Raw genomic sequence first — 27,218 nt, forward strand, 5'->3', positions numbered from 1 at the left:
ATCATACTGGGAAAAGTGATCTAGGAGCCTGTGAGATGATGATTCTATAGCACTAAGAAAGGAAAGAGGAAGGCATGTGTACGAGGTCAGGATTTTTTGTTGCTGCTGCTTTGTTATTGATGGTAAAATTGAGCAGCACCCACCCATTCTGTACTTTCAATAACAACTTCTTAAGAACATCTGAAACGATTCTAAGGAAGGAAGAATGTACTGGAAATGTTGAGAGAGGTAGAAATAAAAAAGAGAACTAGCTGAGATTCCCCACACACTCCTCAAAGAGGAAATGAAAGTGCACAACAGAACTTATAGGATGTTATAAACACACACACACACACACACACACACACACACACACACACACACACACACACAGTAGGCATAGTACACACTCCACAAGGCAGAGAGAAAAGGACATGAACATTAGAGAAAGCAGGAGGTTCCACATTGGTATATTTGGGAAAATAAAATGGAGTTGGGAAGAAGCAACAGTCTGCAACAGAGATTTGGTGAAGGAAACGGTTCCTGATGTGTGGACAGTTCAAAGTCCCCCAGGGCACTAGAAAGGCTAAGCCAGTGCTCACACTCCCCAGACAGAAGCTTCCTGTCCTCACAGTTGAACTCAGTGCCTGAAACCAGGTTGTCAGTGGGCACTTATGTGCCTGAACACGTGACTGATGGCTTGGCTGTACTGCTAAAGGAAGTAGTTCTGACACCCACAATGAAAATCAGATTGCCTCACAAGATTAAAACCTGGGAGGGAGGGGGAGTTGGAGGTGTAGCTGGATGCTAGAGTCTATGTTAGCATGTGCAAGACCCAAGGTTGACTTTTCAGTAACTCCTCCCCGTTCAAAAAGAGGCAGAAAGTCACACCTTCTCCCAAACCCTCCACTAAGGCTTTAAATCCCAAAGCCAATGTGATCTGTTCACAGAATTCCTAAAACAAGTTTATAACTCAAGAATTAACTCCACTCAAACTTCCATTCATATGTGAAGGCAACAAAAGACGTTCTCAGATAATTATAGACACAGCAAGGATCCCATTTCCACAGTGAGAAAAAGATAGAAATTGTCCTTTAGACAGGTGAGCAGTGGAGGAGGGGACAGAGAAAGGACTTCCTGAGACTTGCAGTAGATACTGCACCCATTAAGACACAGGCCTAAGGTTAAATGGTTGCTGCGAACATTGCTGTGAGCAGTATGAAACAAAACCAAAGCATGAGACCAAACCAAGAGCATAAAGAAAGCAAGGGAGAAGTAGAAGCAAGTGCACTACTCTGACTTCCTTATTTATTCAGAGAGACGTTAGCACTGTGTGAGCATCAACACTGGTAATCAGAGAAACATACACAAGTCAGTTCTTTTAAAAATGTGGTCAACTGTAGAAGAAAAACAAAATCTGTACTGTCTGACTCACTGCCAAAAGAACCCTATGGAGATGATAAAAAAGAAAAGAAACAAAAGGCATAGGAAAAAAAGAAAAGAAAATGTTAGAAGGGAAATCCTAACCCAGGAAGTACTAACAGAAGCCATTTGTTTATCCGCTCCAATATCAGCCTTTCCTCAGAAATGTCCTGTGCATTCTGACCATGGCAGCCTCCTCCAGACATCTTCTGAGAATAGTTAACAGCATGCCATGCAAAAGGAAAAGCACAAAGAAATTGATAAAGTCAGTACCACATCCAAGTGTAATGTAAGGAAAGTACGTTAACCTAATAGAGGGAGCCATTTGTTGCTAGTGAGAGACTCTATCCACATGTCAGGACCATCGAGAACTGTAGCATCCAATCATTCAAGAGACACCAATTAGCATCTACAAGAGAAGTTGGGAAAAATGAGAAACAACCACTGATCTAATAACGAAGACTTGAGACAGATCTTACTCTACCTACATGCCAACATGCCACACTCTTTCCCAGCATCCACCGCAATGAAAACAGCCCAACCAAGCAGTGAGGTCCACACAAGTGCTCACTAAATCCTCAAAGCATGTTAAAATGTAGTAAGACTAGAAATTAACACTGAAGTATAATTACTAAAAAGAAAAGGCTAGGGGGCTGAAGACAGCTCAGTGGTTAAGAGCCCTGCTGCTCTTCCAGAGGACCCAAGTTCAGTTCCCAACACCCACCTCAAATGGTTCACAACCATCTGGAACTCCATCTCCAGAGAATCCAACACAGGAAACAGAAACAAAATAAATCTTATAATAATAATAATAATAAAAGGCTAGAGGAGGAGCAAGGAGTTTAGTGGAAGATACAGGAGATGACCAACAAAAATAAACTACATGAAAATGCCATAAGAAAACAGGTTAACTTCATATACTAATTTAAATGTATGTATGTATTGTGGTAGCTTGAATAAAAATGGCCTCCATAGACTCATAGGGAGTGGCATTATTGGAGGTGTGACCTTGTTGGGAGAAGTATGTCACTGGGGGCAGGTTTTGAGATTTCAAAAGCTCAAGCCAGGCCCAGTGCTCACCCTCTCTTCCTGTTGGATCTTGATGTAGAGCTCTCAGCTACCTCTCCTGCACCATGCCCGCCTACATGTCACCGTGCTTCCCACCATGACGACAATGAACTAAACCTCTGAACTGTAAGCAGCCCCAATCAAAGATCTTCCCTTCTAAGAGTTGTGGTGGTCATGGTGTCTCTTCACAGCAATAAAACCCTATGACATGTATATATGTGTGCATATCTATCACTTTTATTGTGTGATGTGATACAACTATAATTAATTCTTAAAAGGGGAAATCAGCACAGCAATTGTACAATTAATGAAAGTATAAGCAAAGAAAACATATATTAACACACTTTAAAATAATTATTTAAGCCAAAGGGAAATCAGCACAGCAATTAAGTCATGCCTTGGAAGTCAAGACAAGAGAGTAACTGAAAATGTCTCCAGGATCCTGTCAAAACTTAAATCTGCAAGAGAGAGAGACGTCTTTAGGACTTTCATTACTAAATAGCAAAATGTGGGTACATGCTGAGTTTGGCATTCAATTCCAAAATTTAAAAATGTTCTGAGTATGATGGCATATCTATAATCCCAGCACCAGTGAAGTAGAGGCAGGAGGATCAGGAATTCTAGGCTAGCCTCAGCTACATAGTAATTTTGAGGATAGCCTGGGCTACATGAGACCATGTCTCAAAAACAAAGAAACAAAATCCCAAGAATTTATAAAGGTATCAATGAAGCCAACATAAGAGAAGCTTAAGGAGGAAATAATAAATAATAAATAAATAATAAATAATAAATGTTAAAACCTAGAATGGATTTAACAAGGTAGAAATGGGAAATAGAGTTTAGAAATCAGAGTCCATTCTCTGCAAAGACAACCGAGGGCTGGTGGTTAACTACACTGGCTGCTCTTGCAGAGCAGGACATAACAGTTCACACCTTTAATGCCAGGAGGAGGGTCTCAGTGAGTTTAAGGTCAACCCTATGGTCTATGTAGTGAGCTCCAGGACAGCCAGGGCTATATAGGGATACCCTGTTTCAAAAACACCAGAAAAGGTGGAGAACAACAGAGGAAGAGATCCAAGGTCAACACACGCACATACAAATAGGGGGGGGGGTACTCTAACACACACACACACACACACACACACACACACACACACATACACACACTTTTTGTTCTAGAGGCAAAGTCATTTGAGGGGTCATCAGATATTTGTGAGAATAGCTGTCATTCTGACTTAGAAACAGATGTGTTTGAAGTCCTCCAATGACCTCTTCAAGGAGACACATCCCTGAAAGCCCACAGGAGTTCATTCACTACAGTTTCTCTAGTTACGTATTGATTTCTTATCTTTTCTTCATGTTATATACCTGAAGTAAAATAATTTTTATTCTTTAAGAATTCTGAAGAGCTGCAGCGGCCAGGGCTGTGCTGATGTCTGTGGTCCACGTTACTACCGAAGGCCAGGGGCTTGTCACACAGTCTATGCTACCACCTGAAGCCATGTTGATGTCTGTGGTCCTTACTGCTGCCAAAAACCATGTGCAAGTCCATGATCCTTGCTGGCCCTGACAATAAAGGGCAAGGAAGCTTCTTTTACAGTAGTATAGACGACAGCAGACTCACAGTTGAGAATGAGAGACAGAGAAGGCTTCTGCAATAATCTCTCTCCTCCATCCCCATCCTCAAATTAAAATCAAAGAAACAGTCTAGACACCCAAAGCCATTGAAGAGAAATCTTTAAAAATGAGATAGGGATGCTGAAGTGTAGCTCCTCACAGCTGATGGCTTCTGACAGGGGTGGGGAAGGACTCGGTTTTCTTTAAGGGAGTTGACCATGTTCCAGTGAGTATATATATGGGCAACACAAATTGGACAACCTTCCTCCTCCTCCTTCCTTCTCTTCTTCTTCTCCTCCTTCTTCTTGTTCTTTCTCCTCTTCCTCCTCCTCCCCCTCCTCCTCCTCATCCCTCCTCTTCTTCTTCTGCTTGGGAGAGGTCACAAGGGTTGGGGGCAGGCCTGGGAAGACTGGTAAGTGAATGTGATCTGGTGCATTATGTGAAATTTCCAAATAATCAATTAAAATATTATGTTTAAGAAAGTCCAAAGAGGTCTAACTTCATAGTTGGTCTTATATTGATTCAATAGGCAAACTGTCTCATTATTTCTTCCCAATCCTAGGTTGTCATCTCCCAGTATATGGCGACAGCAATATCTGAGGTAGGTTTTCTTTTTTTTTTTTTTTTTAAAGATTTATTTATTTATTATGTATACAGTGTTCTGCCTGCATGTGTGCCTGCAGGCCAGAGGAAGGCACCAGATCTCATTAGAGAGGGTTGTGAGCCACCATGTGGTTGCTGGGAATTGAACTAAGGACCTCTGAAAGAGCAGCCAGTGCTCTTAACCGCTGAGCCATCTCTCCAGCCCCTGAGGTAGGTTTTCTTAACGGGACATCAAACAACTAGTTACAAATTAACTTATTTAAGATAATAAACGGCACCAACTGCTGCCCAAAGTTTATCTCTAAGATATTATTAAATACGAATTCTCTTAATTAAACATTTGTGGGGTCTTTGTGCATATGTGTGCATACATACATGTATATCAGTGACCATAGAGACCCAAAAAGGACATTAGATCTCCTGGAACTGGAGTTACAGACCGTTGTGAGCTGCCATGTGAGTGCTGGGAACCAACCCTCTGCAAGTACAGTAAGTGTTCTCATTTACTGAACCTCCTCTCTGGCCCTGAAGTCTCTTTGTAAGAAAGAACTGACTTGCGCTGTGGAGATTGCTTAGTTGGCAAAGAGCTTGCTGCATAAGCCAGAACATCTGAGTTCAGAGGCCCACACAACTTCCTCTAATTGTGTCATAGTTTTAAACCCCATGACAGTGGCATGCAGTGGTTTATTCCTACTTTTTGCACACACGCTTGAATTTGCATGTGTTTGTACTTGGGAGGAATGCATGTGTATGTGGTTCGTGTGAGCCAGAGGGCAATACTAGGTGTTCTAAATCATTCATGTTTTGAGACAGCCTCTCACTAAACCTGGAACTTACTGATTTGGCTAGACTGGCTGGGCAGCAGGCCCCAGGGGTTCTCCTGTCTCCTAGTGCTGAGATTTCAGAGACATAACTACTCAGGGCTTTTCACGTGGGTGCTGGGGATCCAAATTCAGGTCCGTGTGCTGTGTGCCAGCACTTTACCAACTGAGCCATCACCCAGCCCTTATTCCTCCTCATCATCATCCTTTTCCTTTTAGACAGGTTTCACTGTGCAGCCCTGGCTGGCCTGAAACTCGCTATGTAGACTATGCTGGCCTCAAACTCACAGAGATTCATGTACTTCTGCCTACAGAGTGCTAGGATTAAAGGTGTGCACCGCCACCTCTGGCTCCTATCCCACCTTCTTAAAGCTCCTTGGGCCCACTCCCCATTTACCAATACGGACCTTTCAGCCCGCTAGGTCTGCCTCCTGCTCCCACTTAACCACTCTTGACCTGACTCCCCAGCCAGAGCAGCTCATAGTAAATGCGAAGGTGACCTTCAGCCTCTGCATCTCCTCTTTCTTAAGCAAAGGGGAAGAAAGGCCTGTTGGGCTTCCTAGCAAACATAAGCTGTGAGACGCTCTACTCCCTGTATTCGTGCAAATCCATGACATCATCATCTGATGTCCTTTCTGTCACCACCTACTTCTCTCCCAGGGATCAGTGGAGAGACAGTCGCCAGTGCCACTCATGTGGACGACAACAGAATAAGACTCTATCCTCCTCCTGCTCTGCTTCTTCTACGGGGCAGCCTCACCCCTCCACTCACACCAGCAGAATCCCCAGCCCTGCTGGCTTCCCACATCCTGTGCTCAGAATTCTCCAGCCTCACCCCTCCACTCACACCAGCAGAACCCCCTGCCTGCTGGCTTCTCACATCCTGTGCTCAGAATTCTCCAGGAGGAAACGCCACTTCCCTTCCACCTACCAGCCATCTGGAAACCAAGGATGGTGGGCACAGAGCGCCGGGGAGGGGCTGCCGAAATGCTCATGGTGTAATTGGCACCTTGTTGGAGGTGAAGGCACACTTCTGGGGTCCTGCTGTCTGTGGTCACATTGACTGTCTCCTCATGAACGGATTCCACAGCATCTGGCTGCTGTCTTTCAATGTGTACCTTTAGAAGAAGAAAGACAAGAGAATCCACCATGACTCGGGACAGAATGATGGAGACATCATGGTGCTTGGCGCTGTTTCTCTGCCATCCCATTTCACACAGTGGGTAACCAGGGAGAAGGGATAGGACCAGCTCTGCCATGAGGGAACTGAGGACAAAGTCTAATCATCCCTGGGACCAAGCTGCGATGGTCCTAAGCTGTGATGGAAGTGAGAACTCTATTTGGGAGTGCTCTCCTGACCACAAATGAGCAACCATAAAAGGGGGTCCTGGTACCTAATCAGCACAAGCTTCCAGCCTTGCTGGGGGAGCAAAGTACAAGTGCTTGGAAACAAGCCACAGGAGGACGTCAAACATTAACGCATCTCCCACAATCACACTCTGTTGGATGACATGTACATTAGACGTAAAATATGCACATGTCTTAAAAGTCCCGTCCACTTTTTTAAAAGGGCACTGGAACTGGAAAACAACCAGACTGATCTTTCCATTTCTCTTTCAAACCATGCAGTTGGTAGACAGCAGCATTGAACAGTTTGACTTGGTGGTGGTTATGGAAACATCATCATTTTACTTTCGGAGTTACTTGTGCGATAACAGCATATAAGAGCCATTAAAAAAGACAATTCTATGAAAGGAGTTTAAAAGTATCTCCTCGCCAGGCCGCGGTGGCACACGCCTTTAATCCCAGCACTCAGGAGCCAAAGGCAGGCGATCTCTGTGAGTTTGAGCCCAGCCTGGTCTACAGAGTTAGATCCAGGACAGGCACCAAAACTACCCAGAGAAACCCTGTCTCGAAAAACCAAAAAGTATCTTCTAAACTTGTCTCAGGGTTGTGTTGGCTCTAACAGAAATGTCAACGTGTGTTTTCAACAATCTTTACTTAAGGAGGTATCCCAAGAAAGTTTACAGAACGAAGGATGTTCACCCAGACTTGAATACGAGCAGGACTCTACACTCAGTGATGAACTATGCTGTTTCATAAGTTGACAATAGGCATAGCTTGTTATTATACATTTGCAAAGAAATGTGATTTCACTTCTGTGACTGAAGGAAGGGAAAGGCAGCTGAAGGGGAAGAGGGAGGAAGGCAGCAGGGGGTGTGGGGGGCGGTGAAGCTCCCAGCCACTTCTGCATTAGCAGGGTAAAGCAGCTCACTTTACTTACCACGTACGTGATCTTGGAGTTCATGCTCTCTGGGTTTATTTGCCACCTTACACAGGTGCCATTAAACACAGACACATTACGAATTTCAATCATTACTTCTAGAATAGAAAAAAGAAAAGAGAAGAATTGGCTCATGAACTGCATCAGAGGCCTCTGGGGAAACCCTAGTGGACGGGGTGCATCTGTCCAGCTGGTGTCTCCCCTGCACACTATCACACTCTGATTCAGAAGCAGAACTGAGCAATCCAGGCAATCCCAGATGGTTCATCATGAGCGAGCCTGGCCCACTGCCTGGCCAGGCAAAGGGTGAGGAAGAACTCCAACTGTGATTAGCCTGAGGGGGCCACTGGATGCCACTGGTGTTCCATCAGGGAGGCGGGAGCAAGGTCCAGAACCGAGTTCTGATTGGAAGCTTCCTGAAAACCACACAAGGAAGCCTGGCTTCTGCCTCCCTAGTCTTACCCTGGGTGGTAGGGCATTCACTCAAGCAACCGCTATTGCCAAAAGGGAAATGTGTCACCACAAAGGCTGATTCCTCAGGAGAGGCTTGGGATGAACTGAGAAAATTCTCCCTACAGTCCTCTAGCAGAAACCATGTGATCTGATCTGGTGGGAAGCCATGATTTCTCTGGGCTCTGCTTGTTCTAAATACCCTCACTTCTGTTCCATGTGATGAATCTGGCAATGTGGGAAAACATAAGGGTTCCCTTAAGTGAGATAGTTTCCAATGGACCCAGCCAGCCAATCACTTAAAAGGTGTTCAGTGTGGTATGGGGAAAACCCACCTTTTCACTTCTTAAAATCAAATTTTCTACAGATATGTAAAGCTATTTCTATTTGAAAATGACATCATCTTATCTGCATACACTCCTAAGGAATTAAAACTTTAAAAACAGGGTTGGGGATTTAGCTCAGTGGCAGAGTGCTCGCCTAGCAAACACAAGGCCCTGGGTTCGATCCTCAGCTTAAAAAAAAAAAACCTTAAAAACAAACAAACAAACAAACAAATCCATGAAGGCTAATAAAAGAGTTCAGCAGCAAGGTTAAGGGACACAAGTCTGATATTAGTTTCTGTACAATAGAAATGAATGATTAAAGGAAATTAGAGCAATTTCTTTTCCATACAATCAAAAAGGAGGAAAGGAGAAACCAAAACACTCTTAAGTTAGGTACTGCACTATCCTTCCTGGAGACAAGAATTCTCACTTCATCCAAATGGAAAAGGAATATTCCAGGGCCCTGTTTCCTGTGAACCAGACATCTCAGAGGTTCCTGGGTCTAGTGTGGGCCAGCCCTGCACATGCTGTGTCCACATGACGGTGCCATGTCCGGGGGCGTCCTTGCTGTGACACACACTCCCCAGCACAGGCAGCCTGGAGGAGGAGAGCAGTTGAACCCACCAAGGACAGGAGCTAGAGGATGGGTCACTGCCCCTTTTTCCCTGGAGGCACTGTCCTAGGTGTCTGAGTTCCACAGCCTTTCAGAATGCTGCACCAGCAGTGGGCAGTCCCTCCTACCGGAGGAGACCAGGATGCTGTGGCATCCTCACACTGCTTCTTTCTTTCCCTTATTACCCCTCTGGGTCCCAGATCCTGCTTCCTGGGGTTTTATTCCCCATTACATAATAGTACAAACCCCTGGTTCTGTGTTGGAAGAAACTCAAGGTAAGCCCTGCGTCAAGATAAGTGAGAAGGCTGTTTGCCTCATAAGCATGAGGACACGGGTCTGAGCCTCAGACCCATGCTTGTTTGTTTGCTTGTGTATTCATCTACTGTGATAAGCCTGATGGGCCACTGGCCACTCAGGGAGGCTGAAGCATGGCCCAGAACCAGGCTTGGTGTTACGTACTTATAACACCAACACTAGGAAGGTGGCAACTGCTGGATCCCTGTCCCATCTAGTAGGTGAGCTCCAAGTCAGTGAAAGACCTCATTTAAGAAGCTCAAGTTTGGTTCCCAGCACCCACATCAGACATCTCACAACCACCTATAACTCCAGCTCCAGGGATTTGATACAGGCACCAGCAATCACTGCACACACCCATACAGACTCATTAAAATTCAAAAAGCAAAACAGATGGTTCCTGTGGAACAATATTCAAGGTGACCTCTGGCCGTGTGTGTGTGTGTGTGTGTGTGTGTGTGTGTGTGTGTGTGTGTGTAAATGAAAACTATAATTCTTCTAGCTCCTGTTCTTTCCCTATAATAAACCTCTTCTCAGTCACCAAGAGGAAAAAAGAGCCTGAACCTTAAACTCCTGCAGAATTAACTCATTTCTCTTGTATAGAACCAAGGTCAAATTTGGATTCACCTGGTCTACTGATCTCTATGTCCATCAATGATTTTATACATTTATTAAATCATTGCATCCTGGCATTATCTAGAATCTATGTCCTACCACACCTGTTTTGGGGTCAAGCCAAGCTACCTTTTAATAAGTGAGAATAAACTGAGGCAGAGAACAAAACACAAATCTCTTTAGAGATATCAGAGTATCAGCTATGAAGCCTAAAAAATCCATAAGTTTCTACACCAATGATTCTCTTCAGAACACACGTAATGTGGGAAAAGGATCCAGTTACCAGCATGAATAAGCAAAGGTATGTAATGGCCTTGTTGGTTCACCCCCTTGGGTAGCAAAGGTGATGCTGATACCAGTGTTCCAGCCTGGATACACTTCGAGTATTACTGGCCACTTCTGCTGCTGCCCTTCAAAGCCCCAGAACTTTCAACATCTCTGCTCGCTCCTACGGCCTTCTGATGATAACTCAGCAGCTGGTCCAGAGGAAACAGCCCCCCTCCCCCATCTTCTCCCTGAATTGTCAATAAAGCAAACAGCCTTCCTATTTGGGGTGCCTGTGTCACTCAAGTAGAGATTAGAAAAACGGTTTCCTTTCTTGTTCTTCCTTTTTGCTCATTCACTATGACAACTGTAAATGACATCTCAAAGATGCCATCTGCCTCCAGCCTATGCCATGCTATGCACAGATGGGACCCAGATCTGATTATAGAGATGCCAGATATTCCATCCAGAGAGTAACTGAGCGTAGCTGGTGACTCTTCCCACCAAGTATCTACAAAAAGGTGGAAAGACTTTTTTTTATAAAAATACCAGGTGCTAACTGTCTGCATCAGTGCTATCCTTTGAAAACATGACACTTGTATACTAACTCTAACTATGCCAATAACTGGAAAAAAAAATACAGGCTGGCAAGATGGCTCAGTGGATAAAGGCACTTGCCAATAAGCCTGATGACCTAAGTTTGATCGTGAAACCCTGAGGAGAGAACACACTCCCATAAGTTGTCCTCTGACCTCCACATGTGCACAGTGGCGTGCATGCACCTACACGTACACACTAAACAAATGTCATAAAAATGGAAAAGAAGAAAACACATGGAGAAAAGTCTCTGAAGCAGCCTCGTCCTCCATTCACTGCTCACGACTCACAGAATTACTGCCTGATGCCAAGCATCCTACTGTGTCAAACACTGGGCTGCCAGGAAGACTAGAGCTCAGGTCTTCCCTCAAGGAGCACGTTGCCTAATGGAAGGAGCAAACACAGATGCAGGCAAACTGCAACTCAATAGCATTATCACAGGCTCCCCACAAATGCTGAAGGGTATGGAACAGGAAGATCACAGCTCTCACAGGAGGTCCTGGGAAATTCAGGTTGGTACAGGAGTGAGGCTGCCGAGGAAGCACAGGATGGAACTGGGGAAGGGCTTGCTTGCCCTTCCATACAGAGACAAGCTGCTTGGTAATGATAGGGACCATTTTCCATTTGGAAGGAAGCACTAGAGTGCAGAAGAACCGGAGGTCATAAACTAGAACATAATACTGTTTACTCAACGACAACTATATGTCAGGCTCGGACTGCTCTTGACAGACGTGATCTCATTTTCCCAGCAGTCATAAGAAGCAATAATAAAACCAATAAGAGTGAACTTATTGAGTTATAACTGTGGACCACAGAGTCTGCACAGGGCTTTAACCTGCAAAATAACCTGATGACTAGACATCATCATGTCCATTTTCTAGACCTGAGGCTTGGATGCTAAGGAACCTGCACGGGATACACAGCATGAGGGACTGAGTCTGGACTCACAAAGACATGCCACACGCCACCACAAAGAGCGTTTGCACTGAAGTAGTTACTCAGGCAAGAGGTTAGGACATGAAATTGGGGTACTGTATTATGAAACAAGAAACAATTCTGAAGGAGATGAATAGGAGGTGAGGAAACAGAACAGAGAAGAGTCCAGGCTGACTGCCAGCCTTTGAGCTCAAGGGTTGGATGAATGGCCCTTCACTGCTCTCCACAGACACGTGAGAGGAGGCAGAACGGGCCTGTAAAAGAGAGCATGAACTGTGTTGAGGACATGCTAGATGTGAGCTGTCTGCTGACCGCCCAGGGGAAAAATAGCCTTAAAAGCCATGGATTTGTGGGTGAAGTAGAAGACACGGGTGAGTAAAAGACACAGAAGCAGGCCATGGAGAGGGGCTCAGTGGCAGAGCCCAGAGAAACACTGATGCCCAAGGAGACCCAGGGAACAAGGGTATTGCAGGGAAGAGGAGGGAGTGGCTAAGAGAAGGATGCCCAGGAAGTGAAGCAAAGGAAGGACGTGGGGGTGTGTCTCTTCCTTGGCAGCCTCCCCCATTCTTACTCAGCTCCCTCACTCCACACAGGTAGGGTGGAGCATGTCACTAAGGCCCAGGGGCAGGGTCAACCTCCCTCTCTCTCATCTTTTATCTTTTCTTCTTGACGAAATGCCTACCAGTCATGCTTAGACTTGAGGTTTGACCTTGGGCAGAAGTAGGGAGAGCAGGCCTTGGTTCTGTCCAGTTGTAAGACATATAGACATCTCCAATTTGACAAAAAGAAGGGCCCTACAAGGCTTGGCTATAAACAGTCTAATTCTTCCTTTCTTTGTGTTAAGTCCTAAGTTAAAGTCATATAGAATGGGTAAAAGTGGCTAAGTTCCTAAAGTGTTACATAGTTTATGGTGATTTTTTTGTGGCATATGAATGAATAAATGTTTATATGTTCATTGGGTGTTAATTTTTTTGTGCACGTTAGGAAAAATATATCTAGCTCATCAAAGTCATGGTATACCACATACTACAAAGAATTCTTGGTTGGTACCTTAAGACCACAAGTTTAAATTGTCATGGTGTCTTAGTTAGGGTTTCTATTGCTGTGAAGAGACACCATGACCACAGCAACGCTTATAAAGAAGACTTTAATTGGGGTGGCTTGCTTACAGTTTCAGAGGTTCAGTCCATTATCATCACTACAGGGAGCATGGCGGCATGTACGCAGATGAGGTGCTGGAGTAGTTGCTGATAATCCTACGTCTTACAGGCAACAGGACTGTGACATTGAGTGAAGCTTCAGCAAAAGACTTCAAAGCCCGCCTCCACAGTGACACACTTCCCCCAACAAGACCATAACTACCCCAACAAGGCCACACCTCCTAATATTGCCACTCTTTTGGGGGGCCATTTTCTTTCAAACCACCACATCAGGCACAGTGATAGATGTCTATAGACTCAGCTGCTTAGGAGGCTAAGGCAGGGAGATCTCTTGAGAACAGTAGTTTAAGACAAGCCTGAGCAACATAGCAAAACTCATCTCAAATGTGCCTGTGTGTATAAAATATGTGAATATATTGTGTATATGTGTATATATACATATGTATATATATATTATTTTTTAAAAACAAGCTATGTAAATAATTCTTTAGTTATGTCAAAGATCATCAGGGTAGTATGCAAATATTTCAAGCTTGGAAGAACATGAATAGGAAAGTGTAGGATTCCAGGGCTCCCAGACTTGAGTTCAAATCATAACTCCATCAAGTACTAGTTACAGAATGACCCTAAGAAAATTGCTTAACCTCCGTGAGTCTTAGATCACTCAGCTATGAAATGAAAATACTTGCTTTCCAAGTTTTTCTCTGAGGAGGAAATGAAGCCAAGCATTAAGAGAACCCTGGGTATGCAAGCTGGTGTTCAATGAACATTGTAATGATGTTGATAATTCAAATATTATACACATATTCAGATCCAACCCAGCTGTGGATCTATTGTAGTAATGTGTCTATTTACCCCAGACAGCCTTTCCTGTCCATTTAAAATGTACAGAGCTGCAAGTGAGCACTCACTAGGCTGGTGAGGAGGGTTGACAAGGAGGAGGGACAGAGGGTAACAGGAGCTCGGTAGCATTTGCAGTATACAGCAGTGCAGCATAGGGCAGGTCATGGAATGCAGAAAGGCAGATCAGCAGTCTGTGTTTCAAGAGAGTTGTTACTCCCCCAAGAGCACGGAGTGATGGAGAGACCAAGCATGGAGGGTTAACCTTGTAATTATTAACCCAGACTCTAAACATAAAAGCTAAATGACCTGTGTAGAATGGAAGCTGGGGACAGCCTTATCAAGAACAAATCAGACTCTTTGATCTTGAAGCAAACTGACTCACTAACAAGAAGCTTCCACCTTGGGTTTTTCCAGTCACTAACACAACTTGCTTAATTCCCTGCTGTCTGGAATTTCCAGTTCAAACTGGCCTGAGAGAGAAAAAAAATCCCACCACCTTAGGAAAGAAGGTCCGACCACCTTGTTAGAGTTCATACTCCAGAAAAAACATTACAGATCTGTGCCACTAACGCAGAGGCACAGGGGCTCCAAAACTATTTTACAGTAAAGAAAAACAGTCTGGGTCCAGAGAAGTCATTGCACCCAGCTTGGAATTAAAGACAGAAAGAGGAGTGAGAACCAGAAAGGATGGTGATGGGAAGGAGCTGAAAGTGAACCCTGAAGGAATGAAACACAAACCACACAGGGGAGTCGGGATGGGGGATCCAGACACTGATGAAAATCGGGGAACAAATAGAAAAAAGGGGGCAGCTAAGCAAGAATCATAACAACCAGCATCTCTCGCTTTTCCAGAAGCTTCGCCAGCCTCCCCTTCCACGAATTAATCAGCATGTAAATCACTCCCTTTATCTGTGAAAATCGAATTTAGCTGCCAATCTTGATGGAGGGCACACAAGCCTCCTCACAGAAAGAGCCTCGCTCCCGGGGAGAATGCCTTTTTCTCTCCTCAAATCAAAGCTTGCAGAAGCCCACGGAAGAGCTGCAGCTGGAGCCACAGACTTAGTGAAAGGTGGAAGGCTGAGGACAGTAATTATAATTAGCGGTTACATAACATGTTTGTTCTTCAAAGTGCTGTGCAAGGACCAGCTAATTAATAGCTTACTGTGCTCCATGCTGATCCCCTGGTTTTTCATGTAGTGACTAATCCCTGTGCCCCCACTGAATTCTGAATGGTGGCAGCAGAGGGCCTTGAGCAGCAGGGCAACCGGCGAAGAGGCCATGGCTCTACCCAGCTCTCTCTCCAAGCCATTCCTGGGGAGGAGTCCCTGGAGAAAGCTGCCTTACCCTCCAGATAAATCTTGGAGGTGCTGATAGAGATGTGACAGGGACCATCAGTCTAGTTCAGTTTGCTCTTAGAGAAACCAGAAGACCGGGCCCGGAAGTCCTTGGTCTTTGCTACAAGCTTTGCCTTGCTTCTCTGGTCAGCCAGCCAGACATCTCCAAAACAAGCTCGCCCAGATCTCTGGGTTCTCATCTTCTGTTTTCTCCCCACTCTCTAGCCTACATCTTTTGTATTGATGATGGAGATAGCTAAATGTAAGGATTTTCTGTCTACTCCAAGGATTCTTTACCCACAGATTTCAGCAGTCTATGCTGGTTTGAATTTCTTTACAAAATATTACAAGGACATATGAGCATGCATTTCCTTGAGGAGAGGTCTGATTCTTCTACCACACTGTACATCTTTAAAAATTAGTACTTCACACATAATGCACAGTAAATAGATCTCTTTGGGATGAATGGATAGGTAGGATAGATATCCTCAAATTTCTCTCTCTCAGGGGTGGGGAAATGACTCAGTCCATGAGGTGTTTTCCATACAAGTGTGAGGACCTAAGGCAGACACCCAGAACTCCCATAAGAAAGCAGGGCACTCTTGTAGTCTAGTGCTAAGAAGACAAACACAGACAAATCCCTGGGGTTCACTGGCCAGTCAGATTATTCTAATTGGTGATCTCTGAGCCAAAGAGAGACCCTGTCTCAAAAACATAATAATATGGTGGATAGGTCCTGAGAAACAACATTTGAGGTTGACTGCTGGTCTCCATGCACACCTGCACACACATGTACAAATACGCCTGCATAAATATGCACACACAAAGAAAGAAAAATAAATTAAAGATATAGTGTTGTTAGGGGATAATCTTTTCATACACTGTGAAGATGTGTCTCTGCCAAGTCACCTTATGATTGGTTTAATAAAGAGCTGAATGGCCAATAGCTAGGCAGGAGAGAATAAGTGGGACTTCTGGGCGGAGTTAGGAAGTCTGAAAAGAGAGGCAAGTCAGACATACAGTATGAGGAGAGGTAATGAGTCACATTGTAGACCGTAGATTAATATAATCAACATAAATAATACACATATGTATATATGTGTGGATGAATATAATATTTATCACCTTTAAAAAGTAAGGAAAATGGCATATCCTACATTGTTGGTGTACCTTAAAAATAGTATGCTAAAGCCAGACAGTGATGGTGCACACCTTTAATCCCAGCACTTGGGAGGCAGAGGCAGGTGGAGCTCTATGAGTTTGAGGTCAGCCTGGTCTACAAATCAAGTTCTAGGACAGCCAGCGCCACATAGAAAAACCCTGTCTTAAAAAAGCAAAAAAAAAAAAAAGGCTAAGTGAAATAAGCCAAGCTAAAAACAAACAAACAAAAAACAACTCAAATACCATATGATTCAACTTATATGGAATGCCTAAAGTAGTCAAATTCCTACGAGATAGAAAGCAGAATGGAAGGGTGCAGGGTCTATGGGGAGTTCCAGTTTTAAAAGATAAAAATTCCTGGAGATTGGCTATACAATACTATGGATATACATAACACCAATGAATTGCATAGTGAAAAAGAATCAATATAATACATTTACGTGTATTTTGTGTTTTGACACAATTATATAAAACTTAACTCCTTGCATTTTGCCATCTTTTGTCTGAAAAGCTGTCATGAGAAAATGGTTCCATAGAGTAGATTTTTCTCAGCTGGCTAGGGAGAGAGAGCAAAGAAGCATAGTGAATTATGGTGTTTTAAAAGATGAATGCATAAAATTCTCTATATAACTTATTTTCCCAATCTACCTTCTAAATCATCAAGATTAAGCTGAGAGATCTAAAGCCAAGTGCCCACCCAAGTAAACAGCAGAGGCAGGCACAATCCAGAGGGAGGTAGCTTCATACTCCCCGCTTCTTCCACTGTTGAGGTCCCAGGTAGGAGAGGCCCAGCAGGCAGGAATCTGTACCTGTGCATGTATGAGTGACATCACTCCAGGAGCCTTCCTCTGTGCAAACAGAAGTGATCGTCCCTCCGGAACTCTCAAAGCCCTCCTGACAGACATAGTGAGCCACACTGCCCAGGCTGGAGGTGCAATTCCTCACCAAGATGGCGTTCTGGACTTTAGGAGGGCTACCACAGCTGATCTCTGCAATGAGAGGCAACAGGACACCTGTGATGAGCCCTGACTTCCATGCCTGCAATTAGGAGCTCAGAAATAAACATTTCATGATGACAGAGGCCATTCATCTGGGAAAAGAGAAAACACAAACTCCTTCAAATAGTTCAAATATAATTATATGAAATTAAGGTTGTTCAGAAGTACAGGAAACTGGTATGCCTGGATTTAATGAAATTTTCAAACGTGCACACAGAGAGAAGAGACAAATTATGAGATGGCTTGTTCATGGAGCTCCTTGTCTATGAAATAATACTCCTTGGGGTTCATTTGCATTCTAGAGCCCGTTTGTTTTGTTTGTTTTGTTTGTTTGTTTGTTTGTTTGTTTTGAGACAGGGTTTCTCTGTGTAGTTTTGGTGCTTGTAGTCCTGGATCTCTCTTTGTAGCCCAGGCTGGCCTTGAACTCACATGGATCCGCCTGGCTCTGCCTCCCGAGTGCTGGGATTAAAGGCGTGTGCCATCACCGCCCTCACTTACATTCTAAAGTTCTGTAGAACTTTTTACTATGTATCTTCAAATCAGTAACTCTTGAGAGTGCGTTGCAGCAACTGTTGTCAACTGGATATAAATAAAATATTACAAAATCCTTGACGTTCTTAAAGCAAAGCAATGCAGAAAGTGTTTCTCTTTCTACATTCAACTTACTGGCAATTCTCAAGGGAAAGGGACACTTGCAGAGAGACAGATCAGAAAGTATTAAACTGATGTGACGTTCCTCTTCTACAACCTGAAAAGCTAGTGGACTATTTACACAGAACTTGATGCAAAAGAAAAAGTGTGATGTAACCATCTCAGTCCATCCAAACCAGACCTCAGAACACAAGGCAGTCATCTTCAGATACTTTTAACTTTCAAAAACATCCTGTGTACCTTTTATGACAAAAATTCAAAACAATTTAATAAAATACTGACTCTCCAAACACTTGTAAGGCCAGCACTTAGGGAGCTGAGGTAGGCGCAGCCCCGGCTCCCTAACCCAGAGTGAAACACTGTCTCCAAACCCAGAGACATCTGGGTTGAATGAACAGATTATTCCTCAGCCCTCCTCCTCTTGCCCTATGGCTGCAGACTTTGTTCATGGCCTCTGAGTTTTGTTTTTTTTTTCTTTCAGTTTTTTTCTTTAAATTTCACTGATTGGCATGACTTCAATGATGGGGTTCACCCTTCAGATCTAAGCCTACTTTGCCAACATCCTTTTGGGGCCCCCTTCTTGAAATCATTTCAGAAAAAAAAAGATAAAACATGCAAATAAATATGAATGAGTATGCAATTCTGTCTTGAATATTGAAACATCAGAAACAATCCAAATGTTTATCAAACGAGAATTGGGTGCTAGGTGTGGTCCTGACTATAACCTCAGCACCCCAGAGGGAAAGGCAAGAAGAATAGGAGTTTAAAGCCAGCCTGGGCCACAAGAGGCCCAAGAGAAGATAGAGAATATTAGGCAAATAAACCACAATGCTACTGAGTAAGTCGTAGAAAGACTAGAAAGATTCACACACCAGTGTGAAAAGACGTCCATGATACAGAGGCATAGTACTGAGTCAAACAGCAGGTTTCATCTAAATACATAGAAGTCTCTCTTGCATGGTTTTCCTTTCCTTGATCCCAAAGTTAATTACATACATATGTTGAGCAATGGATTGTATAATGAATGTTTCAAAAAATACACAGGAACTTTAAAAATACTGCTTATTGTCTGTTAACAGATTCTTATAGTTCCTTCCTCCCATCCCCCAAAAACATCAAAAGTAACCTAACCTGATAAGAAAAATCAGGCCAGGCAGTGGTGGCGCATGTCTGTAATCCCAGCACTCAGGAGGCAGAGGCAGGCAGATTCTGTGAGTTCGAGGCCAGCCTGGGCTACAGAGTGAGTTCCAGGAAAAGTGCCAAAGCTACACAGAGAAAGCCTGTCTTGAAAAACAAATGAACAAACAAACAAAAAAAGAAAAATAGTGGTTGGGGATTTAGCTCAGTGGTAGAGCACTTGCCTAGCAAGCAAAAGGCCCTGGGGTCGGTTCTCAGCTCTGGAAAAAAAAAGAAAAAGAAAACAAATCAGAAGAAATGGGGAGGGGGAGACAGGTGTTAGGAAACACATGGTTAAACAATGAAATTGACAAGGTTCACAGATAAAATCTCTATAGCCATTTAAATTGGACCACTTGAAATAATATTCTTAAAAGATTTTAAAAGTTGAGCAACATAAAAAAATTACTAACAGAAACACAATTCCAAAGTTTTTCAGTAAAACTTGAGCAGCGAGGCTTAGAGAGCTTGTAAAGGTAAATCTGCCACAGTGAGCCGTTTACAGGTACAATGCTATCCAAGGGAGGACAGTAAACCTAAGAGGATGGGGAGCGTAGCTCAGCGGCTAGAGTACCCTCAAAAGCATGCTTGAAGTTCCATCCTCCTTCCCAACACCACGAAACACAGAGTGGTGCTGCATGCACCCCTGGCAGAAGTTCAAGGTCAGCTTTCAATCCTCGCACTTGGGAGGCGGAGGCAGGAGAATTTCTGTGAGTTCAAGGCCAACCTGGTTGACATAGTGAGCTCCAGGCCAGCCAGTGATAGACTGAGAAACACTGTCTCAATCAATCAATCAATTAAGAAACAAACGAATGATAAAAGTTCAAAGTCATCCTGGGATACATTCACTCTCAATGCGCGCGCGCGCACACACACACACACACACACACACACACACACACACACGCACACACGCACGCACGCACGCACGGGTAAGGGAGAAATATAGTAATTCCATATGTAACCAGTAGTCTCAGCTGCACCAAAAAATGAAAATGGGAACCCTTATGCTATTCATTTTGATTTTTAGTTTTCTACTTTATATGTAGAAAGCCAGAAAAGGCTGCCATTCCTGACTTCCACAACTTCAAAATAAAAGTTCACTTACTGAGCCTAAAGCATTCAGAATAAAACAAAATGATATATTATGTTCCCACAGCTCCATCAACCATGTCTGGCCTTAGGAACAGGTAGCCTCACTAAGCATGCTGGTATAAGCTGGCAAGTTACCTGGGAGGCTGAGGCAAGAAGATTGTAAATCCAAGGGCTGTCTGAGCTGCACTGTGAGTTCAAGGTCAGATGGGAAAATGCAGTAAAACCTTGTTGCAAAATCAAAGGTAAAACGTGGGACAGGGAGCCGGGCAGTGGTGTCACATGCCTTTAATCCCAGCACTCGGGAGGCAGAGCCAAGCAGATCTCTGTGAGTTCGAGATCAGCCTGGTCTACAGAATGAGATCCAGGACAGGCACCAAAACAACACAGAGAAACCCTGTCTCAAAAAAAAAAAAAAAAAAAAAAAAAAAATGTGGGACAAGGGTATAGCTCGGTGGTAGAATGCTTGCCTAGCATGCACGAGGCCCTAGGTTCAATCTCCAGTACTACAAAAAAGAAAAGGAGAGGGAGTTCTCTTAAGTCCTTGACACAGAACCCCTGGATCTAAGGAACTTACTCTTCTCTATCTCATTATGGATGCTGGGCTTGTTGTAGGACCTAGAATTATTTCCCTAAGAGATGCTTCCTAGATCAGAGTTCTCATCTGTTGTTGTTAGAGTTATCCAAAGATCTATGATAAATACAACAGCCCAGCTCACCTCCTCAGTATTCTGGCTGAAATTTAGCTTCCATTCAACACAAACTCAAATCACAAGCAGTTATGGGACCAGAATGAAGTGGTGGTTTCATTAAGTCCAGGCTCTATCTACTTATGTCCCATGTTTGCTTACAGGGCTCTGTTCTCTTTTCATACACATTTACCAAATATAAGACCCCTCAGCCTTCATGGTGTTTTCCCAGCATCAAACCTTTACTGGCCCCAGACATTGCCAGCCATCAGTATTATTTGTGTGTACATGAGCAGTCAACCAAACAAGTAGTTAATGTTTTCTAAGACTACCAAGTTACTTGCATACAAGATTTCTAGTTTAAGCCAGGATTCAGCTAGAGCAAACAGAAGAGGAAATACCAGAAAAGGGCTAGAAACTGAAATATCAATGAAGAACTGAAGTTGAAAATATAGCTTTGTGTACCTTGAATATGGACTCCTAAAGATCTCAGTGGTGAGGCTAGAAAAGGAAGCCAGCAATAGATAGTTGAATTATTAGAGGAATGTAGGTTGGAAGAGAATAAGATTATAAAAGACAACAAGGTTGGCTTCCATCTTAAACATATTCAAGAGCAATGGAAAGCATGATGACTTTAGTTGTGATTACAAGTTCATAATTTGTAGTAAAAAAAAAATTACCAGATTGATGAGAAATAATTGGCTTGGTCTCTAGAGAGGAAGATTCAAAGGCAGACAGTACCTACAGCTCTGTGAGTTCCCATTACAGAGACGTTCAAGTTGCACAATCCCTTGGCAGAAGATATTAAGAAATACTGTGTGATTTGGATGAAACACATTGTTCTAAGCACTTATCGCTAAGAATCGCATAGGGAATGTATGAAAGTATGCATGTGGACTATTAGGGCTTTTGTGTGCAATAGGCTCCATGTTTGAAGATTTGTTCTCTAGCCAATGGCACTGTTTTGGGAGACTGCAGAACTCCTTGAGTGTAAGTCCAAACTAGGAGACACATACTGCTAGGCATAAGCCTAGGACAGTATCCTAGCCCTGTTTCTAATCCCTTCTACTTCCTAATCCTCTAAGATTATAAAGTATGCCATGAGCTGTCATGGATGGAATTAGTCACCATGCTTCTCCCACCATAAAGGACCATTTCCCTTGAACTATAAGCTAAAATAAATCATTCTTCCCATAACTTGCTCTGTTCATTGTTTTGTCATGATAACCAGAAGAGTAACTAATGAAGAATTGGTGCCAGGCATTCCAAGATGAAATTTTAAGGCCTGCGTGGCAGCAGGAAGGTCCAGCCTGAACCCCCAAACAGCTGTACAAAGGCATATTTATTGATTGCTACACAAAGTATTTCCTTATACCAAGGTCCCTAATCTAATTTACATGTCTCACTAAAGGAAAGCATCTCATGCCCTGCTAAATTCCCACAACAGGACTTCTGAACCAACTTATTGGAGAAATGTTGAAGAATTTAGGGCTCTGGGTTAGAGAAGCCTTATTATGCTATAAATCAGTGGTTCTCACCCTTCCTAATGCTACGACCCTTTAATACAGCTCCTCGTGTTATGGTGACCCCCAACCATAAAATTATTTTGTTGTACTTCATAAGTGTAATTTTGCCAATGTTATAAATTGTAATGTAAATATCTGATATATGGGATATTTGATATGCAATTCCTGTGAAGGGTCTTTTGACCCCCAAAGGGGTCGCGACCCACAGGCTGAGAACCACTGCTGTTAGTAGCACTTAATGGGTCATTCTGGTGGAAGCAGGAGAGCTCATCCAGCGAAGGCTTTAGAATGTAAAAATGCAAGCTAACTTTAAACCATACTTTTAAAAGACTGTCTGAAGAAAAGAGTACACATGCAGAGAGCCCTGCTTGCAGGATTTCCTGCCCCTGCTCAAGCAGGACAGCCCAGGAAATGTTTTGCCTACAGGCAGACAGGCAGGCATCAGAGACTACTACAGTTGTGGGAAATGAAAGCCAGGAACATCTCCAACTAACAGTGAAATTCGGTGCTAGTTCTGCAGGTACATAAAATGAAAGGCTATGGGGTCATGGAGGCTTACAGCAAGATTTCAGGGAAAAAAATGGCACTGAGGCCAGGCAATGTGTGGCAGGGTTGGATTCCCTACATGGGGCTCCTGAGTGGGTTGTGCACAAAACTGTTGATGGTTATGTTAGACATGTCAGAAATGTGCTGTGTGCCAAGGATGCCTTCAGGTACCAAGGAGAGCTGGCCCAAGAGAAAGGACACATGTACTTCAGGCAACAGAGCTACATGGGGCAAAGCTACTCAAGGTCCTTGGAGTCCCAGATGATGCTACTACAAGCCTGGATACTGGGCATGGAGCTTCGGAGCTCGGTGCTTCCCCTGATGGGCTACAGCCTTGTTTTGGTCTAGGCTTCCCTTGTTATCATCCAATTCCTCCCTTTGGGGATGGGAAGATTTACTCTGAGCCAGTGTATACTGGGAATATACACGTTTTGACTTCACAGTCAAAACTATGCCTATGGCTCAGAAAAGACTTCAGATTGCAGACTTTTGACCAGTGTTGAAATTGTTAAAACTACAGGGACTTTTGGAGTTGGGCTAAATGTATGTTTCCTTCTGTTATGGCCACGAGCCTATTGAGGCCAGTAGTAGAGTATTTTATGGTTCTATGTGACATGTCTCTCATAGGCTCAGGTGTTTGAAGACTTAGTTCCTAGCTGGTGGTACTGCTTTGGAAAGCTGTAGAAACTTTGGGATACACCCTTCCTGAGTGATGTGGGCTACTAGATCTTGAGGTCTAATTTCAGACTGGTCCTGTCTCCAGGCCAAGCTCTGTGCTTCCTCTCCTTTGCGGATACAGCAAGTTACTTCACAAGCTCTCACTGCCATGAACCCGGATTCTTCAATCACCCTGCCTTCCTCCTCACCACGATGGACTCTACTCCTCACCACAATGGACTCTACTCCTCACCACGATGGACTCTACTCCTCACCACAAACCATTCACCCTTGGAGTTGTTTGTGACAGGCGTTTTGTTACAGCCATGAGGACTGTCAGCTAGTATGAAGAAGCGCTTCCACTGTCTCTATCCAGGGAGAACTCTTCTGGATCCGAAGTACTCAGCAGAGGTCTTAGACACCCACATTTTTACAAAACGCAGCTGATTTTGATGTGCATCCTCAGCTGGAATTTGGGGTGAGATTTTTGTTTTTGTATTTGTTGTTTTGATTCTTCTTGTGGGGTGGTTTGTTTGGTATTTGTTTATGTGTGTTTATTTGTTTTGACAGTGTCTTGCTGTGTGAATCACAGCTCACAGCAATGGAATCTGAATGAAATAATGGTGTGAATGATTACCTTTAGTCATCACATGAATTCCAACAGTGCTCAAAGACTAAATAATTACCACTCAGAGTAATCCTCCACAGTAAGGAGCATTTTCCCATATACAGATGGAGATGTCTCAAGTGGAAAACAGACATCCAAAGTCACAGGAGTAATTAGGGGGTGTCCCAGAGTTCACTCAAGAGCTGCTCCATCTCTAAAACTGTCCAGTATTTCCCCTTCCATTTATCCTTACCCTTCCAGAAACACTTTCTCCCTCAGACCTAGAAAACTCTTTCTCAAGCACTAATGCCCCATGACTGATAGAGCTGTGAGTGATAAAAGTTCCCTCCATTTTTGTGGTCTGTGCTAACTTGTTCAATTGGGTGCCTGTTTATTGAGTAACTAGTTCATGCTGGTCACTATAGCAGTGAACACCTGGACAAACTTGTCGCTCTCACAGAACCCTAGTGGGTCAATAGACAAAAAAAAAATCATAAGATGAATTCAGACTGTGGTAAAAGTTAAACATTAAGTACAAGAATGTGATGGCACACAAAAGAAGTTTCCAACAGAAGATCAAGGATAGTCTGAACTCTCTGGAGTTCTCTCATTAAGCCCCGAGGGATGATCCAGTCATGTGCAGAACTAGAGAACATCTCAATCAAATAAAATAGCCCCAAACAACAAGGGCTGACTAGGGTTCAGGGGGAGGAATCACTATTGGTAGGAGTGTAACATAGTACAGCCAACACGGAAGTAAGTACAGACATTCCTCAAGAAGTTAAAACAGAACACCATATGATCTAGCTATACCATTCCTAGGTACATATATTATAAGAAATCTAAGTCAAAATGTTACAGAGATATACACTTGTTTGTATTTATTGATGAGCTATTTGTAATGGTCAAGTACAGAATCAGTCTGTGTGTGGTATAAACACATACAGAAAGACAGACTCACACATTCAATGGAACATTATCCAGCCTTAAAAAACAACTAAACTATGTAGGATCCAGGGGAACACCTGGAACTACAGATCATCATGTTAAGTGATGTAAGCCATTCTCAGAAAGTACCTTATAGTTTCCCTCAGAAGTGCAATCTCTATTTTTTTTTTAAAGGATTTAAAAACAGCAGGAAGACTATCTGAAAAGAGATGATGGGTCAGGAAGAGAAGGGGAGATCTTTAAATCCAGGCACCAAACAACGGGTTCATACAGGCCCTGATTAGGACAGACTTGATAGGGGAGTTAACACTTGAGCTGAAGTCACATGAAGATGCATTCAGATCAGACAACAAGGACTCTATCTATGGCAACCTCCCAGGCCAACCTTGTCTCTGAGAAATTTCCCAGAGCAAAAGAGTGTTGGGATCAGACCTCCCAGCCATACAGACTTCTCCACCAGAGCTGGTCACCATTTCCTCCTAACTGAAACACTGCCTCCTAGAGGGAGGAAGGAGACTGACAAGATGACTCAGGAGGCCCCTGCCCAGGCTCACATAAACAGGGCAGTGCTGTGAGAGCAGAATTTTCACTGGAGTGGTCTGCAGGTTAGGTGGGACTCAGTTTTCAGGACTTGTCCCCTACATTGGGGGAAGGTTTTCTGTGACGTAGCCATGCTCCTATATGTAACACCTCCCCCTCTGATTTTGCTCAGAAAGAAAAAGAAACAGGAAAAACACCTCACTGGTTTGCCAAGCTGGACTTGGATGGAACTATTTCTTTGATCTGTCATGCCACAAGCATCCCCAACAAGCTTAAGGTTACCCCTATTAACAGTCAGTCCAACAAAGGTAATAAAGATAAACTTCTATATTAAAGCCTTCCAAAGCCCCTACCATGGCTAGGAAATAAACATTAAAACAGATTATATGCAAAGGAAAGAAAGATGAAGAGGACAAATCTGCATGGCATATGCATGGGGTTGTTCATTAAAGCGCATGTCTCTCTGGCTAATTACATTATTAAGTAACGATGCCTCAACCTGCACTAGGAATACAGTCAACTAATTACAAACAGGGTTGGGAATTTTCCCTTCGTCTCCCACTGTCTTCCGTTTCATTTGAATAATCAACTTCAAAATAGGTCTCTCCTCAGCGGGGGGGAGGGGGGAATGTACTGTGGAAGTTCCAAAGACCACATCTGTAGTGGAACTTTATGTCTTATCTTGAGGTGTGATCATCTTCTTACCCTGAAAATAGTCCAGTAGGAGATCTGTTTGATGAAAGGTACAGGCAGTTTATGGCATCTAATCAGAGCTGACTGCCCTGCAGTGTCCCCCACGGTGGCCGCTGTTTATTATAAACACTAGCACAGTGATGGGGTGGACAACAGAAGCTCAGAGTAATATACGGCTTCACCTAAGACTCTTTAGAGATCAATAAATAATAAGCTAAGAAAGCCAAGAAAGTGACCACGAGTGACTGTAAATTGTGGCAGGTGTCCTCCAACCCCCGGAGAATGGACAATAGAGCCATCCCACTACTGATTCCAACTCCTCCCCAAAACAAAATCTTCCCAGAAAAATAAGTACGAGTAAAACTCTACAAAAGAGCAGAAACAAGTGTGCAAACTGAAAAGAAAAATCACACTCAAGTCAGTTTTTATTTTTCTCCAGCAATAAATAGAGATGAATCTATCATGCTCAGGATCAAATCAACAGTTCAGAAGGCACCTGGAGAGCAGTGGCATGTGGGGCATGCAAGGGCCCAGGTGGTTTAGGCAGACTGGCCCCAGGATCTACACTACCCTTGTATTTTGAATCAGATAATCCAACACAATTCCTAGACATTGGGGGCTGTGCCTACCACCCTATATTTTTAAATATCCCCTGCAGATGTGTGAGTTCCAAACACTGTTGAGGGCATTGACCTGGTTATGTTCACA

The 27,218-nt window shown here is 43.5% G+C and overlaps 1 protein-coding gene across 1 annotated transcript in view; it reads right to left on the reverse strand.

Moving 5' to 3' along the window:
* Susd1 (sushi domain containing 1) overlaps positions 1–27,218 on the reverse strand; it is a 126,651-nt gene that overhangs the window by 60,296 nt on the left and 39,137 nt on the right. The window contains exons 6-8 of the mRNA XM_036179627.1: positions 17,197–17,376; positions 7,795–7,892; positions 6,442–6,628 (exon numbers count right to left, since the gene is read on the reverse strand). Of these exons, the coding sequence (XP_036035520.1) occupies positions 6,442–6,628; positions 7,795–7,892; positions 17,197–17,376 (465 nt within the window). The remainder of the gene's footprint in view (positions 1–6,441; positions 6,629–7,794; positions 7,893–17,196; positions 17,377–27,218) is intronic.

Source organism: Onychomys torridus, chromosome 2 (assembly GCF_903995425.1).
Source record: "Onychomys torridus chromosome 2, mOncTor1.1, whole genome shotgun sequence".
Classification (NCBI taxonomy): domain Eukaryota; kingdom Metazoa; phylum Chordata; class Mammalia; order Rodentia; family Cricetidae; genus Onychomys; species Onychomys torridus.